Source organism: Mesoplodon mirus (assembly GCF_964341445.2).
Source record: "Mesoplodon mirus genome assembly, chromosome: 18".
In the NCBI taxonomy this organism is placed as follows: domain Eukaryota; kingdom Metazoa; phylum Chordata; class Mammalia; order Artiodactyla; family Ziphiidae; genus Mesoplodon; species Mesoplodon mirus.
Genome location: NC_138994.1, coordinates 64,883,010 through 64,895,973, shown reverse-complemented (window position 1 = coordinate 64,895,973; position 12,964 = coordinate 64,883,010). Strand labels below are relative to the sequence as shown.

At 40.6% G+C, this 12,964-nt stretch overlaps 1 protein-coding gene across 3 annotated transcripts in view; it reads left to right on the top strand.

The window, feature by feature from the left end:
- ANKFN1 (ankyrin repeat and fibronectin type III domain containing 1) overlaps window positions 1-12,964 on the top strand; it is a gene marked incomplete at both ends in the record, with an annotated part of 278,167 nt that overhangs the window by 183,236 nt on the left and 81,967 nt on the right. For 2 of the 3 annotated variants that reach the window (XM_082603571.1, XM_082603573.1), the window contains one exon: window positions 3,660-3,757. The exons of the other annotated variant lie outside the window; for it this stretch is intronic. In XM_082603571.1, coding sequence (XP_082459697.1) covers window positions 3,660-3,757 — 98 coding nt within the window. The remainder of the gene's footprint in view (window positions 1-3,659; window positions 3,758-12,964) is intronic. 3 annotated transcript variants of the gene reach the window in all.

Below are 12,964 nucleotides of genomic sequence, written 5' to 3'. Positions count from 1 at the left end.
GGGGAAAAAACTATATAGGTTGCCCCAGAATAGACTGGCCATTCCAACATGGAGAATTTTTTTCCTTCCATGTAGATCTTCTCTTTCTCTAGACCCTTCCCCCTTTGAAACCTCGACATATTATAAGATCTAATTAGACTTAAATGCTTAAAACTTTCTATTAACTCCTAAAGAAGAACACACCTCCCTACAAACCTGTTTCTATTTGTTTTTTTTTTTTATTGTTGTTGTTTTTCAAGAAGCCAGGCCCTCTTTTCCACCTGAAACATGCTTTATAGAACTATTCCAATAGAACATGACAGGGGCTTCCCTGGTGGCGCAGTGGTTGAGAGTCCGCCTGCCGATGCAGGGAACACGGGTTCGTGCCCCGGTCTGAGAGGATCCCGCATGCCACGGAGCGGCTGGACCCGTGAGCCATGGCCGCTGAGCCTGCGCATCCGGAGCCTGTGCTCCGCAACGGGAGAGGCCACAGCAGTGAGAGGCCCACGTACCACACACACACAAAAAAATAGAACATGACAGCTTTCATTCAAAAATAAATTGTTGTTTCTTCAGAAATTTTAAAGATTGCACTTTTGAGCACCTTTTCTTTAATCATTTCTCAAATAATCTGGTCTTGTTCCCACTAATCCCTAGCTCTTCTTTTGGGATGTTACCCTGAATCCTTAGCCTGAAAATCAGAAGCTCTTGATCCTCAGTCTTGGGCTTGGGGCTTCACCACATCAGTGAACCATGCATGTCTCAATGGCAACCAAAGATATTTTTGTTTCTAGAATTTTCCTATATTCTTTGTTCTTTCTAGATGTCCTCGCACATGTGCTACTAATTTTCATTTTGTTTGTGATAATTCCCTCAATGACAGCTCTTTTTCCTTTGGCTTAAAGTCATATGCAACACTATTCTCTGATTACAGACCCTCTAATTTGACCTTCAGAAACTTGGCCTTTTCAAGACCTAGTAGCTCACAGGCACAATTAAACATCTGGGGAAACCATCATACATACATACCCATAGACATGTAACACATATATTAAAAGACATACATATATATGTTTTAGAATATGTGTTTATAATAAGGTATAGGCTTGATGTGAGAGTAAACATACAACCTTAATCGTTTGAGTCTAATTAGATTTTACAATATGCCTAAGGGCTTCAAAGGACAAGAGTCTGGAGAAGGAGAAGATTCACATGGAAGAAAAATATCTCCATGTTGGAAAAGCAGTCTATTCTGGATGTGTGTGTGTACATATGTATATGCATAGAATAAAACAAATATGTAGGTATTTATTTGTACAATATTTAGTAAGCATTTTCTATGCACCAAGCATACAGATCCAAGTGTGGATCTAGAGAGGGAAAAAATGACCAACACTTTTCTTATGCTCAAATTTCTCACAATCTAACAAGAAAAAGAAGCATAATATATGTGTAATAAATCTTGTTTTTATATAAACTAAGGACTTTGGGAACACAGAAAAGATGTATTTAATCAATGATTCCTGAGGAATTTAGAGCATTAGTAGGGCTTTGACAAGCAAAGGTTGGAAGAGGAACACAAGACAGAGGCATAAAAATGCACAGAATAATAAATAGATAACAAGGACTCTGCTTTGGGAAATGGCAGGACATACGGATAGTAGAGTAAGGCTGGGACTGGATTATGAAGGTCTTTGAATGCCTTGTTAGGGTTTCATTTTACTTTGGAAATCAACTGGACACTATGAAAAGATTTTATGAGGAGAAACCAAACAATTAGATCTGCATTTTAAAACTACAACTCGGGCTATAGTAAGAAGATTGTATATAAGGATAAGGAGATAAACAGAAAAATCAATTAGAGTTTATCAATTAGGCCTACAAAAAATCAGTTGCAGAGTTGATGCTCATGATTATAAGGGTCTGCTCTAGAATAGCTCCAGTGTGAGGGGGAGAGGGAAATTTATGGGAAACATTTAAAAATAGAACCTACCGGGTTTAGTAATCGACTGGTTGTGAGGAATTGGGGAAAAAGAAGAGGCAGGATGCACTGAGTTTTGGGGTTGGTTGACTGGATGTGTGGCAGTGCTAAATGAGCTAAAATTAAGAAAAACAGAGGAGAAACATATTTCGGTAAGGAAAGGTACTTAATGGAGTACTTGCACTCAAGTGGAGTGGGGACACTCAGGTGGAAATTTACAGAAAGAAGTCAGAGCTCCAGAGAGAAGCTAAACCTAGAATTACAGTTTCAAGAGTCATTGTTGGAGCCATAAAAGTGGATAAGGTCACTACCTGGGACAAGCATGTGGAATGAAAAAGGAGCCAAACCCTCAAGGAACAACACATCAAAGGACAAAGAAAGGGAGGAACCAAGGAGAGCCTGAAAAGAGGGAATCAGGAGGTAGAAGCAGCAGAGGACAGGGTGCAACCGAAACCAAGGGGAAAGAAGGTTGCAAAAAACGGGGGAGGCCAAAGGGGCAGGATTTCCCAAGAAGAGGCTGTTGTGGATGATCAACGCACTAGGAATTTTAGGAGAGCAATTTCAAGAGAGTGAGGATAGCAAGCTCGATTCCCAGGAGCATAATGAAGAGAAGCAGAGGATGCAGGGCCAGCAACTCTGAACAGAGGGATTGTGTGACTCTAGGGGAACAGCGGGATTTAGAGATGGTTTGGCTTAATTTTGAAGTATTTAAGTGTCATAGAGAATATAATTTAAATCTTAAGGCCTATAGCTTGTCATCATGAGGTTTAGAAATATGCAGGCCTTGTCTTCCATGTGACTGAAGCTCCTGCTTCGTTTAGGATTGCCTCAAATCCTGCCGTGTGTAAACGGTCACTTAAGACACTTTTTACTGATGATGTACAATTTCTCTCTCCTGACCACGGTTTTTACAACCAGTGGAAAATGTTATGAAAGACCATGTCTCACAGTAAAATGGGGTGTGACAATTTGGGTGTTAAGATTTAACTGTGAATGAACACCCACTTTGGGGACGTCAGGTGTGTGGGGAGCACCAAAGAGATCAGCCACAAATCCCAAATTCTCCAGCTGAAAAGAAGCCTAATGAAAAAGCCTGGAAGACAATATCAGGGAGGAGAATGAAAGCCAGGGGAGCAGCATACGACACACTAAAGGAAGAGGGTGATTCCAGAAGGAAAAGGAGTCAAATTATGTGGAAGGAAATGAAAGGAGGCTTCTTCACTTGGGATAAGAATGCCCCTGGGAGCTTGAAGGAGCACTCTCAGCAAAATGGTGAAACAGAAACCAGATGTGGGGAACAAACAGAAGGTAATATCCTAATGAGCCCTTCACTTCTCACACGAAGTAAATAACTTATCTTCTACATACAATGAACTTTTATATATAAGGTGCCTGCGCATGTGTGTCTATATACATATATACATACATACACATTAAGGTATATTATTCACTGTTGAATGATTACTTTTTCCCCCGCCTTTGTTTTAAAAAATAATGGTGAACTTGGAAATTGACTTATGCCGAGGAGAATTGTTAGATGTGCCAATATAGGGAAAAGAGGGTAAACTTACTGTTTTTGAGAGAGATTATATGCTAGAGTTTCTATGATGCTTCTTGGTAGATGACTATTCTCTCTCTTTCTTTCTTTTTCTCTTTCCCTCCCTCCCTCCCCCTCTTCCCCCCTCCCCTTTCCATCCAGTGGAATGGAGCATGTCTAAAGACTTTTGTCCTTTGGCTGGAGAAATCATCATGGAAAACCTGCAGACCCTGAGATGCACGATCACAGGACTTACAACGGTAAATACCAAATCCTCCTGTTAGACTTCCCATTCCCCTACCCCTGATGTTTGTGCTGGGATATTCATAGCAAATGCCTACTTTGGAAGCAACAGCCAACGCCCAGTCCCCTGGCAACAACTGCCACTCGTTAAGCGTGATATGTCTGGTATCCATAATCTGAACCCCACAAAGGGGTGAGCAGGCAGCATGAACCACTTTGTAAGCTGCCATGTTCTACAGAGATCAGAAAAAGACTGGCCTCATGCAAGCCTTGAAAGCTGCTGCTTTCTGGATCACAGTCTAATCTTTGGGGAGGGATCAAAGGCTCTATGAGATCCAATTCTGACTCCCTGTCTGATGGTAAAAATAATAGCTTCATCTAACCCTCATCCCCACAGCCTCAGTTGAGATCAGTCATCAATTGGAGTCACACAATTTCCTGAGAGAAACCCTTTTCCCTTGATTAAAAAAAAAAAAAATCTGCCCAAATGTGCTTTCACAAAAAAGAAACTATATATGGTGGCACTACATTTCTCAGTAACCTGAGCCAATTTAAACTGTGAATGAAAAACTGGAACAGACTGCGCTTATCTGTTTAACCAATCTAAACTTAAATGTTAATTATTTATAGAACTATAAACCATATAAGCATATGAAATGCAGAAAATAAAAACACCTAACAAATCAGTCCAGACTGGAACAAACCCTATATTTCCTCAAACAATTAAATGCAACAAAACTGGATCATCAAAATCTTTTTAACTGAAAAAGATTTTAAGTAAACTTAAATTAAACCTGTACTTTTTTATCCTATTCAAATAATTAATATCTTAGGACCTTCATATGTGACAGGTAGAAGGAGAATTTTCTTGTTGTTTTTCTAAAAGGTTAGTCAATTAAAACAGTTATCTGTAAAGCATAATCCTGAAGCCCAGAATTAAAAATCTGTGTTAGGTTGCACCTCTTCAAGTTTGAACCAGCTTATTCTAACAGAATTCTTGGTGGTTGGGTCACCATCACAGAATCTTAAATTTTAAGTCTTACTTACACGTCTACACCAGGGGCCGAAACAGTGGATTAGCAGAGCAAACAAACCCCTGAATGGGTGGCCCCTAGAGATGCTACTGTCATGTGATTCCCAACCCTATAGCTCACATGACGGAAGAGGGGCAGAGAGAACCCGAGGGAATTTCCGCTGCTTAAAAGAAAAAGTGGACTTCCGGGTAAGATGGCGGAAGAGTAAGACGCGGAGATCACCTTCCTCCCCACGGATACACCAGAAATACAGCTACACGTGGAACAACTCCTACAGAACACCTACTGAACGCTGGCAGAAGACCCCAGACCTCCCAAAAGGCAAGAAACTCCCCACATACCTGGGTAGGGCAAAGCGGAGAGATCCGCACACAGAGGATCTGTGCCGAGCGGCACTCACCAGCCCGAAAGGCTTGTCTGCTCGCCCGCCGGGGCGCGCAGCGCTGGAAGCTGAGGCTCGGGCTTCGGTCAGAGCGCAGGGAGAGGACTGGGGCTGGCGGCGAGAACTCAGCCTGAAGGGGGCTAATGTGCCACAGCTAGCCGGGAGGGAGTCCGGGAAAACTCTGGAGCTGCCGAAGAGGCAAGAGACTTTTTCTCCCCTCTTGGTTTCCTGGTGCGCTAGGAGAGGGGATTAAGAGCGCTGCTTAAAGGGGCTCCACGGACGGGCGCGAGTCGCGACTGAAAGCGCGGAGCCCAGTGACAGGCGTGGGACGCTGGGGCTGCTGCTGCCGCCGCCAAGAAGCCTGTGTGCGAGCGCAGGTCACTGCCCACACCGCCCTTCCGGGGAGCCTGTGCAGCCCGCCACTGCCGGGGTCCCGGGATCCAGGGGCGGCTTCCCTGGGAGAACGCACGGCGCGCCTCGGGCTGGTGCAACGTCACGCCGACCTCTGCCGCTGCAGGCTTGCCCCGCACTCCGTGCCCCTCCCTCCCGCCCGGCCTGAGTGAGCCAGAGTCCCCGAAGAGGCTTCTCCTTTAACCCTGTCCTATCTGAGCGAAGAACAGACGCCCTCCGGCGACCTACACGCAGAGGCGGGGCCAAATCCAAAGCTGAGACCCAGGAGCTGTGAGAACAAAGAAGAGAAAGGGAAACCTCTCCCAGCAGCCTCAGAAGCAGCGGATTAAAGCTCCACAATCAACTTGATGTACCCTGCATCTGCGGAATACATGAATAGACAACACATCATCCCAAATTGAGGAGCCCGGAGTCAGTGCTGTGCCTCTGAGGTGGGAGAGCCAACTTCAGGACACTGGTCCACAAGAGACCTCCCAGCTCCACATAATATCAAACGGCGAAAATCTTCCAGAGATCTCCATCTCAACACCAGCACCCAGCTTCACTCAACGACCAGCAGGCTACAGTGCTGGACACCCTGAGCCAAACAACTAGCAAGACAGGAACACAACGCCACCCATTAGCAGAGAGGTGGCCTAAAATCATAAAAAGTCCACAGACACCCCAAAACACACCACCAGACGTGGACCTGCCCACCAGAAAGACAAGATCCAGCCTCATCCACCAGAACACAGGCACTAGTCCCCTCCACCAGGAAGCCTACACAACCCACTAAACCAACCTTAGCCACTGGGGACAGACACCAAAAACAACAGGAACTACGAACCTGCAGCCTGCAAAAAGGAGACCCCAAACACAGTAACATAAGCAAAATGAGAAGACAGAAAAACACACAGCAGGAGAAGGAGCAAGATAAAAACCCACCAGACCTAACAAATGAAGAGGTAATAGGCAGTCTACCTGAAAAAGAATTCAGAATAATGATGGTAAAGATGATCCAAGATTCTATTTCCCAGATCCAAAATCTTGGAAATAGAATAGACAAAATGCAAGAAACAGTTAACAAGGACCTAGAAGAACTAAAGATGAATCAAACATCGATTAAAAACACAATACATGAAATAAAAAATACTCTAGATGGGATCAATAGCAGAATAACTGAGGCAGAAGAACGGATAAGTGAGGTGGAAGATAAAATAGTGGAAATAACTGCTGCAGAGCAAAATAAAGAAAAAAGAATGAAAAGAACAGAGGACAGTCTCAGAGACCTCTGGGACAACATTAAACGCACCAACATTCGAATTATAGGGCTTCCAGAAGAAGAAGAGAAAAAGAAAGGGACTGAGAAAATATTTGAAGAGATTATAGTTGAAAACTTCCCTAATATGGGAAAAGAAATAGTTAATCAAGTCCAGGAGGCACAGAGAGTCCCATACAGAATAAATCCAAGGAGAAATACGCCAAGACACATATTAATCAAACTGTCAAAAATTAAACACAAAGAAATCCTATTAAAAGCAGCAAGGCAAAAACAACAAATAACACACAAGGGAATCCCCATCAGGATAACAGCTGATCTCTCAGCAGAAACTCTACAAGCCAGAAGGGAGTGGCAGGACATACTTAAAGTGATGAAGGAGAAAAACCTGCAACCAAGATTACTCTACCCAGCAAGGATCTCATTCAGATTTGATGGAGAAATTAAAACGTTTACAGACAAGCAAAAGCTGAGAGAGTTCAGCACCACCAAACCAGCTTTACAACAAATGCTAAAGGAACTTCTCTAGGCAAGAAACACAACAGAAGTAAAAGACCTACAATAATGAACCCAAAACAATTAAGAAAATGGGAATAGGAACATACATATCGATAATTACCTTAAATGTAAATGGACTAAATGCTCCCACCAAAAGACACAGAGTGGCTGAATGGATACAAAAACAAGACCCATCTATATGCTGTCTACAAGAGACCCACTTCAGACCTAGAGACACATACAGACTGAAAGTAAGGGGATGGAAAAAGTTATTCCATGCAAATGGAAACCAAAAGAAAGCTGGAGTAGCAATTCTCATATCAGACAAAATAGACTTTAAAATAAGGACTACTAGAAGAGACAAAGAAGGACACTACATAATAATCAAGGGATCGATCCAAGAAGAAGATATAACAATTGTAAATATTTATGCACCAAACATAGGAGCACCTCAATACATAAGGCAAATACTAACAGCCATAAAAGGAGAAATCGACAGTAACACAATCATAGTAGGGGACTTTAACACCCCACTTTCACCAATGGACAGATCATCCAAAATGAAAATAAATAAGGAAACACAAGCTTTAAATGATACATTAAACAAGATGGACTTAATTGATATTTATAGGACATTCCATCCAAAAACAACAGAATACACATTTTTCTCAAGTGCTCATGGAACATTCTCCAGGATAGATCATATCTTGGGTCACAAATCAAGCCTTGGTAAATTTAAGAAAATTGAAATTGTATCAAGTATCTTTTCCGACCACAATGCTATGAGACTAGATATCAATTACAGGAAAAGAGCTGTAAAAAATACAAACACATGGAGGCTAAACAATACACTACTTAATAACGAAGTGATCACTGAAGAAATCAAAGAGGAAATTAAAAAATACCTAGAAACAAATGACAATGGAGACACGACGACCCAAAACCTATGGGATGCAGCAAAAGCAGTTCTAAGAGGGAAGTTTATAGCAATACAATCCCACCTTAAGAAACAGGAAACATCTCGAATAAACAACCTAACCTTGCACCTAAAGCAATTAGAGAAAGAAGAACAAAAACATCCCAAAGTTAGCAGAAGGAAAGAAATCATAAAAATCAGATCAGAAATAAATGAAAAAGAAATGAAGGAAATGATAGCAAAGATCAATAAAACTAAAAGCTGGTTCTTTGAGAAGATAAACAAAATTGATAAACCATTAGCCAGACTCATCAAGAAAAAAAGGGAGAAGACTCAAATCAATAGAATTAGAAATGAAAAAGGAGAAGTAACAACTGACACTACAGAAATACAAAAGATCATGAGAGATTACTATAAGCAACTCTATGCCAATAAAATGGACAACCTGGAAGAAATGGACAAATTCTTAGAAATGCACAACCTGCCAAGACTGAATCAGGAAGAAATAGAAAATATGAACAGACCAATCACAAGCACTGAAATTGAAACTGTGATAAAAAATCTTCCAACAAACAAAAGCCCAGGACCAGATGGCTTCACAGGCGAATTCTATCAAGCATTTAGAGAAGAGCTAACACCTATCCTTCTGAAACTCTTCCAAAATATAGCAGAGGGAGGAACACTCCCAAACTCATTCTACGAGGCCACCATCACCTTGATACCAAAACCAGGCAAGGATGTCACAAAGAAAGAAAACTACAGGCCAATATCACTGATGAACATAGATGCAAAAATCCTCAACAAAATACTAGCAAACAGAATCCAACAGCACATTGAAAGGATCATACACCATGATCAAGTGGGGTTTATTCCAGGAATGCAAGGATTCTTCAATATACGCAAATCAATCAACGTGATACACCATATTAACAAACTGAAGGAGAAAAACCATATGATCATCTCAATAGATGCAGAGAAAGCTTTCGACAAAATTCAACACCCATTTATGATAAAAACCCTGCAGAAAGTAGGCATAGAGGGAACTTTCCTCAACATAATAAAGGCCATATATGACAAACCCACAGCCAGCATCGTCCTCAATGGTGAAAAACTGAAACCATTTCCACTAAGATCAGGAACTAGACAAGGTTGCCCACTTTCACCACTCTTATTCAACCTAGTTTTGGAAGTTTTAGCCACAGCAATCAGAGAAGAAAAGGAAATAAAAGGAATCCAAATTGGAAAAGAAGAAGTAAAGCTGTCACTGTTTGCAGATGACATGATACTATACATAGAGAATCCTAAAGATGCTACCAGAAAACTACTAGAGTTAATCAATGAATTTGGTAAAGTTGCAGGATACAAAATTAATGCACAGAAATCTCTGGCATTCCTATATACTGATGATGAAAAATCTGAAAGTGAAATCAAGGAAACACTCCCATTTACCATTGCAACAAAAAGAATAAAATATCTAGGAATAAACCTACCTAAGGAGACAAAAGACCTGTATGCAGAAAATTATAAGACACTGATGAAAGAAATTAAAGATGATACAAATAGATGGAGAGATGTACCATGTTCTTGGATTGGAAGAATCAACATTGTGAAAATGACTCTACTACCCAAAGCAATCTACAGGTTCAATGCAATCCCTATCAAACTACCACTGGCATTTTTCACAGAACTAGAACAAAAAATTTCACAATTTGTATGGAAACACAAAAGACCCCGAATAGCCAAAGCAATCTTGAGAACGAAAAATGGAGCTGGAGGAATCAGGCTCCCTGACTTCAGACTATACTACAAAGCTACAGTAATCAAGACAGTATGGTACTGGCACAAAAACAGAAAGATAGATCAATGGAACAGGATAGAAAGCCCAGAGTTAAACGCACGGACATATGGTCACCTTATCTTTGATAAAGGAGGCAGGAATGTACAGTGGAGAAAGGACAGTCTCTTCAATAAGTGGTGCTGGGAAAACTGGATAGGGACATGTAAAAGTATGAGATTAGATCACTCCCTAACACCATACACAAAAATAAGCTCAAAATGGATTAAAGACCTAAATGTAAGGCCAGACACTATCAAACTCTTAGAGGAAAACATAGGCAGAACACTCTATGACATAAATCACAGCAAGATCCTTTTTGACCCACCTCCTAGAGAAATGGAAATAAAGACAAAAATAAACACATGGGACCTAATGAAACTTAAAAGCTTTTGCACAGCAAAGGAAACCATAAACAAGACCAAAAGACAACCCTCAGAATGGGAGAAAATATTTGCAAATGAAGCAACTGACAAAGGATTAATCTCCAAAATTTATAAGCAGCTCATGCAGCTCAATAACAAAAAAACAAACAACCCAATCCAAAAATGGGCAGAAGACCTAAATAGACATTTCTCCACAGAAGATATACAGACTGCCAACAAACACATGAAAGGATGCTCAACATCTTTACTCATTAGAGAAATGCAAATCAAAACTACAATGAGATATCATCTCACACCAGTCAGAATGGCCATCATCAAAAAATCTAGAAACAATAAATGCTGGAGAGGGTGTGGAAAAAAGGGAACACTCTTGCACTGCTGGTGGGAATGTGAATTGGTACAGCCGCTATGGAGAACGGTATGGAGGTTCCTTAAAAAACTAGAAATAGAACTACCATATGACCCAGCAATCCCACTACTGGGCATATACCCTGAGAAAACCATAATTCAAAAAGAGACATGTACCAAAATGTTCATAGCAGCCCTATTTACAATAGCCCGGAGATGGAAACAACCTAAGTGTCCATCATCGGATGAATGGATAAAGAAGATGTGGCACATATATACAATGGAATATTACTCAGCCATAAAAAGAAATGAAATTGAGCTATTTGTAATGAGGTGGATAGACCTAGAGTCTGTCATACAGAGTGAAGTAAGTCAGAAAGAGAAAGACAAATACTGTATGCTAACACATATATATGGAATTTAAGAAAAAAAATGTCATGAAGAACATAGGGGTAAGACAGGAATAAAGACACAGACCTACTAGAGAATGGACTTGAGGATATGGGGAGGGGGAAGGGTAAGCTGTGACAAAGTGAAAGAGCGGCATGGACATATATACACTACCAAATGTGAGGTAGATAGCTAGTGGGAAGCAGCCGCATAGCACAGGGAGATCAGCTCGGTACTTTGTGACCGCCTGGAGGGGTGGGATAGGGAGGGTGGGAGGGAGACGCAAAAGGGAGGGGATATGGAAACATATGTATATGTATAACTGATTAAATTTGTTATAAAGCAAAAAAATAAAATAAATTTAAAAAAAAAAAAAAAAAAAAAGAAAAAGTGATATGGTGATAAAAATGGAAAACCCTCCATAGAGAGTTTCTCTAATATCTGAACTAATTTTTTACAGGGATTAAGTTTTTCCAGTTCGTCATCCAATGAGAGCAACACAGATACTATCCTAATCACATAAAAGCCTAGAAGTAGATTTACACTTCACAGAATCTCCATATCCTTGAGGTACCTAGCAACCCATTTTTAATGTTATAAAAATCAAGTTTATAATATGGTAAGGCCATGACTATTAAATCCCTAGCAAAGGCTCTACAACGACTGCTATATTTTTTTAACTTCAAACACCACTTTACAAATTTTGCAAGCAATGCTTTAACAAGTGCTGACTTCTAAAATACCCCTTTGGGTTCATCAGAAAAAGAAATTCCTCAAAGCAAAAATATAAAAGCATAAAACATTTAAAAATATTATAAGCAAACAAAAAACAACTCCTTAATTTTTTTTTAATTGAAGTATAGTTTATTTATAATGTTAGATTAGTCTCGGGTGTAGAATGTAGTAATCCAATATTTTTATAGATTATACTCCATTTAAAGTTATTAGAAAATATTGGCTATATTCCCTGTATTATACATTATATCCTTGTATCTTATTTATTTTTTACCTGGTGGTTTGTACCTCTTAATTCTCTTCTACTATCTTGCCCCTCCCCTCTGGTAACCACTACTTTGTTCTCTACATCCGTGAGTCTGTTTCTTTTTTGTTACATTCCCTAGTTTGTTTTCCTTTTCAGACTCCACATATAAGTGATATCATACAGTATTTGTCTTTGTCTGACTTATTTCACTAAGCATAATAACCCTCCAGGCCCACCCATGTTGTTGCAAGTGGCAAAATTTCACCCTTTTTTATGGCTGAGTAATAATCCATTGTGTGTGTGTGTGTGTGTGTGTGTATAATCACATCTTCTTTATCCATTCATCTGTTAATGGACACTTAGTTTGCTTCCATACCTTGGTTATTGTAAATTATGCTGCTATGAACATTGGGGTGCATATATCTTTTCAAATTGGTGTTTTGTTTTCTTTGGATAAATACCCAGAAGTGGAATTGCTGGATCATATGGCAGTTCTATTCTTATGTTTTTGAGGAGCCTCCATACAGCCACAAATCCTTAATTCTTTTTTTTTTTTTTTTTTTTTTTTTTTTTTTTTTTTTTTTTTTTTCTGTACGCGGGCCTCTCACTGTTGTGGCCTCTCCCGTTGCAGAGCACGGGCTCCGGACGCACAGGCTCAGCGGCCATGGCTCACGGGCCCAGCCGCTCTGCGGCATATGGGATCCTCCCAGACCGGGGCACGAACCCGTATCCCCTGCATCGGCAGGCGGACTCTCAACCACTGCGCCACCAGGGAGGCCCAAATC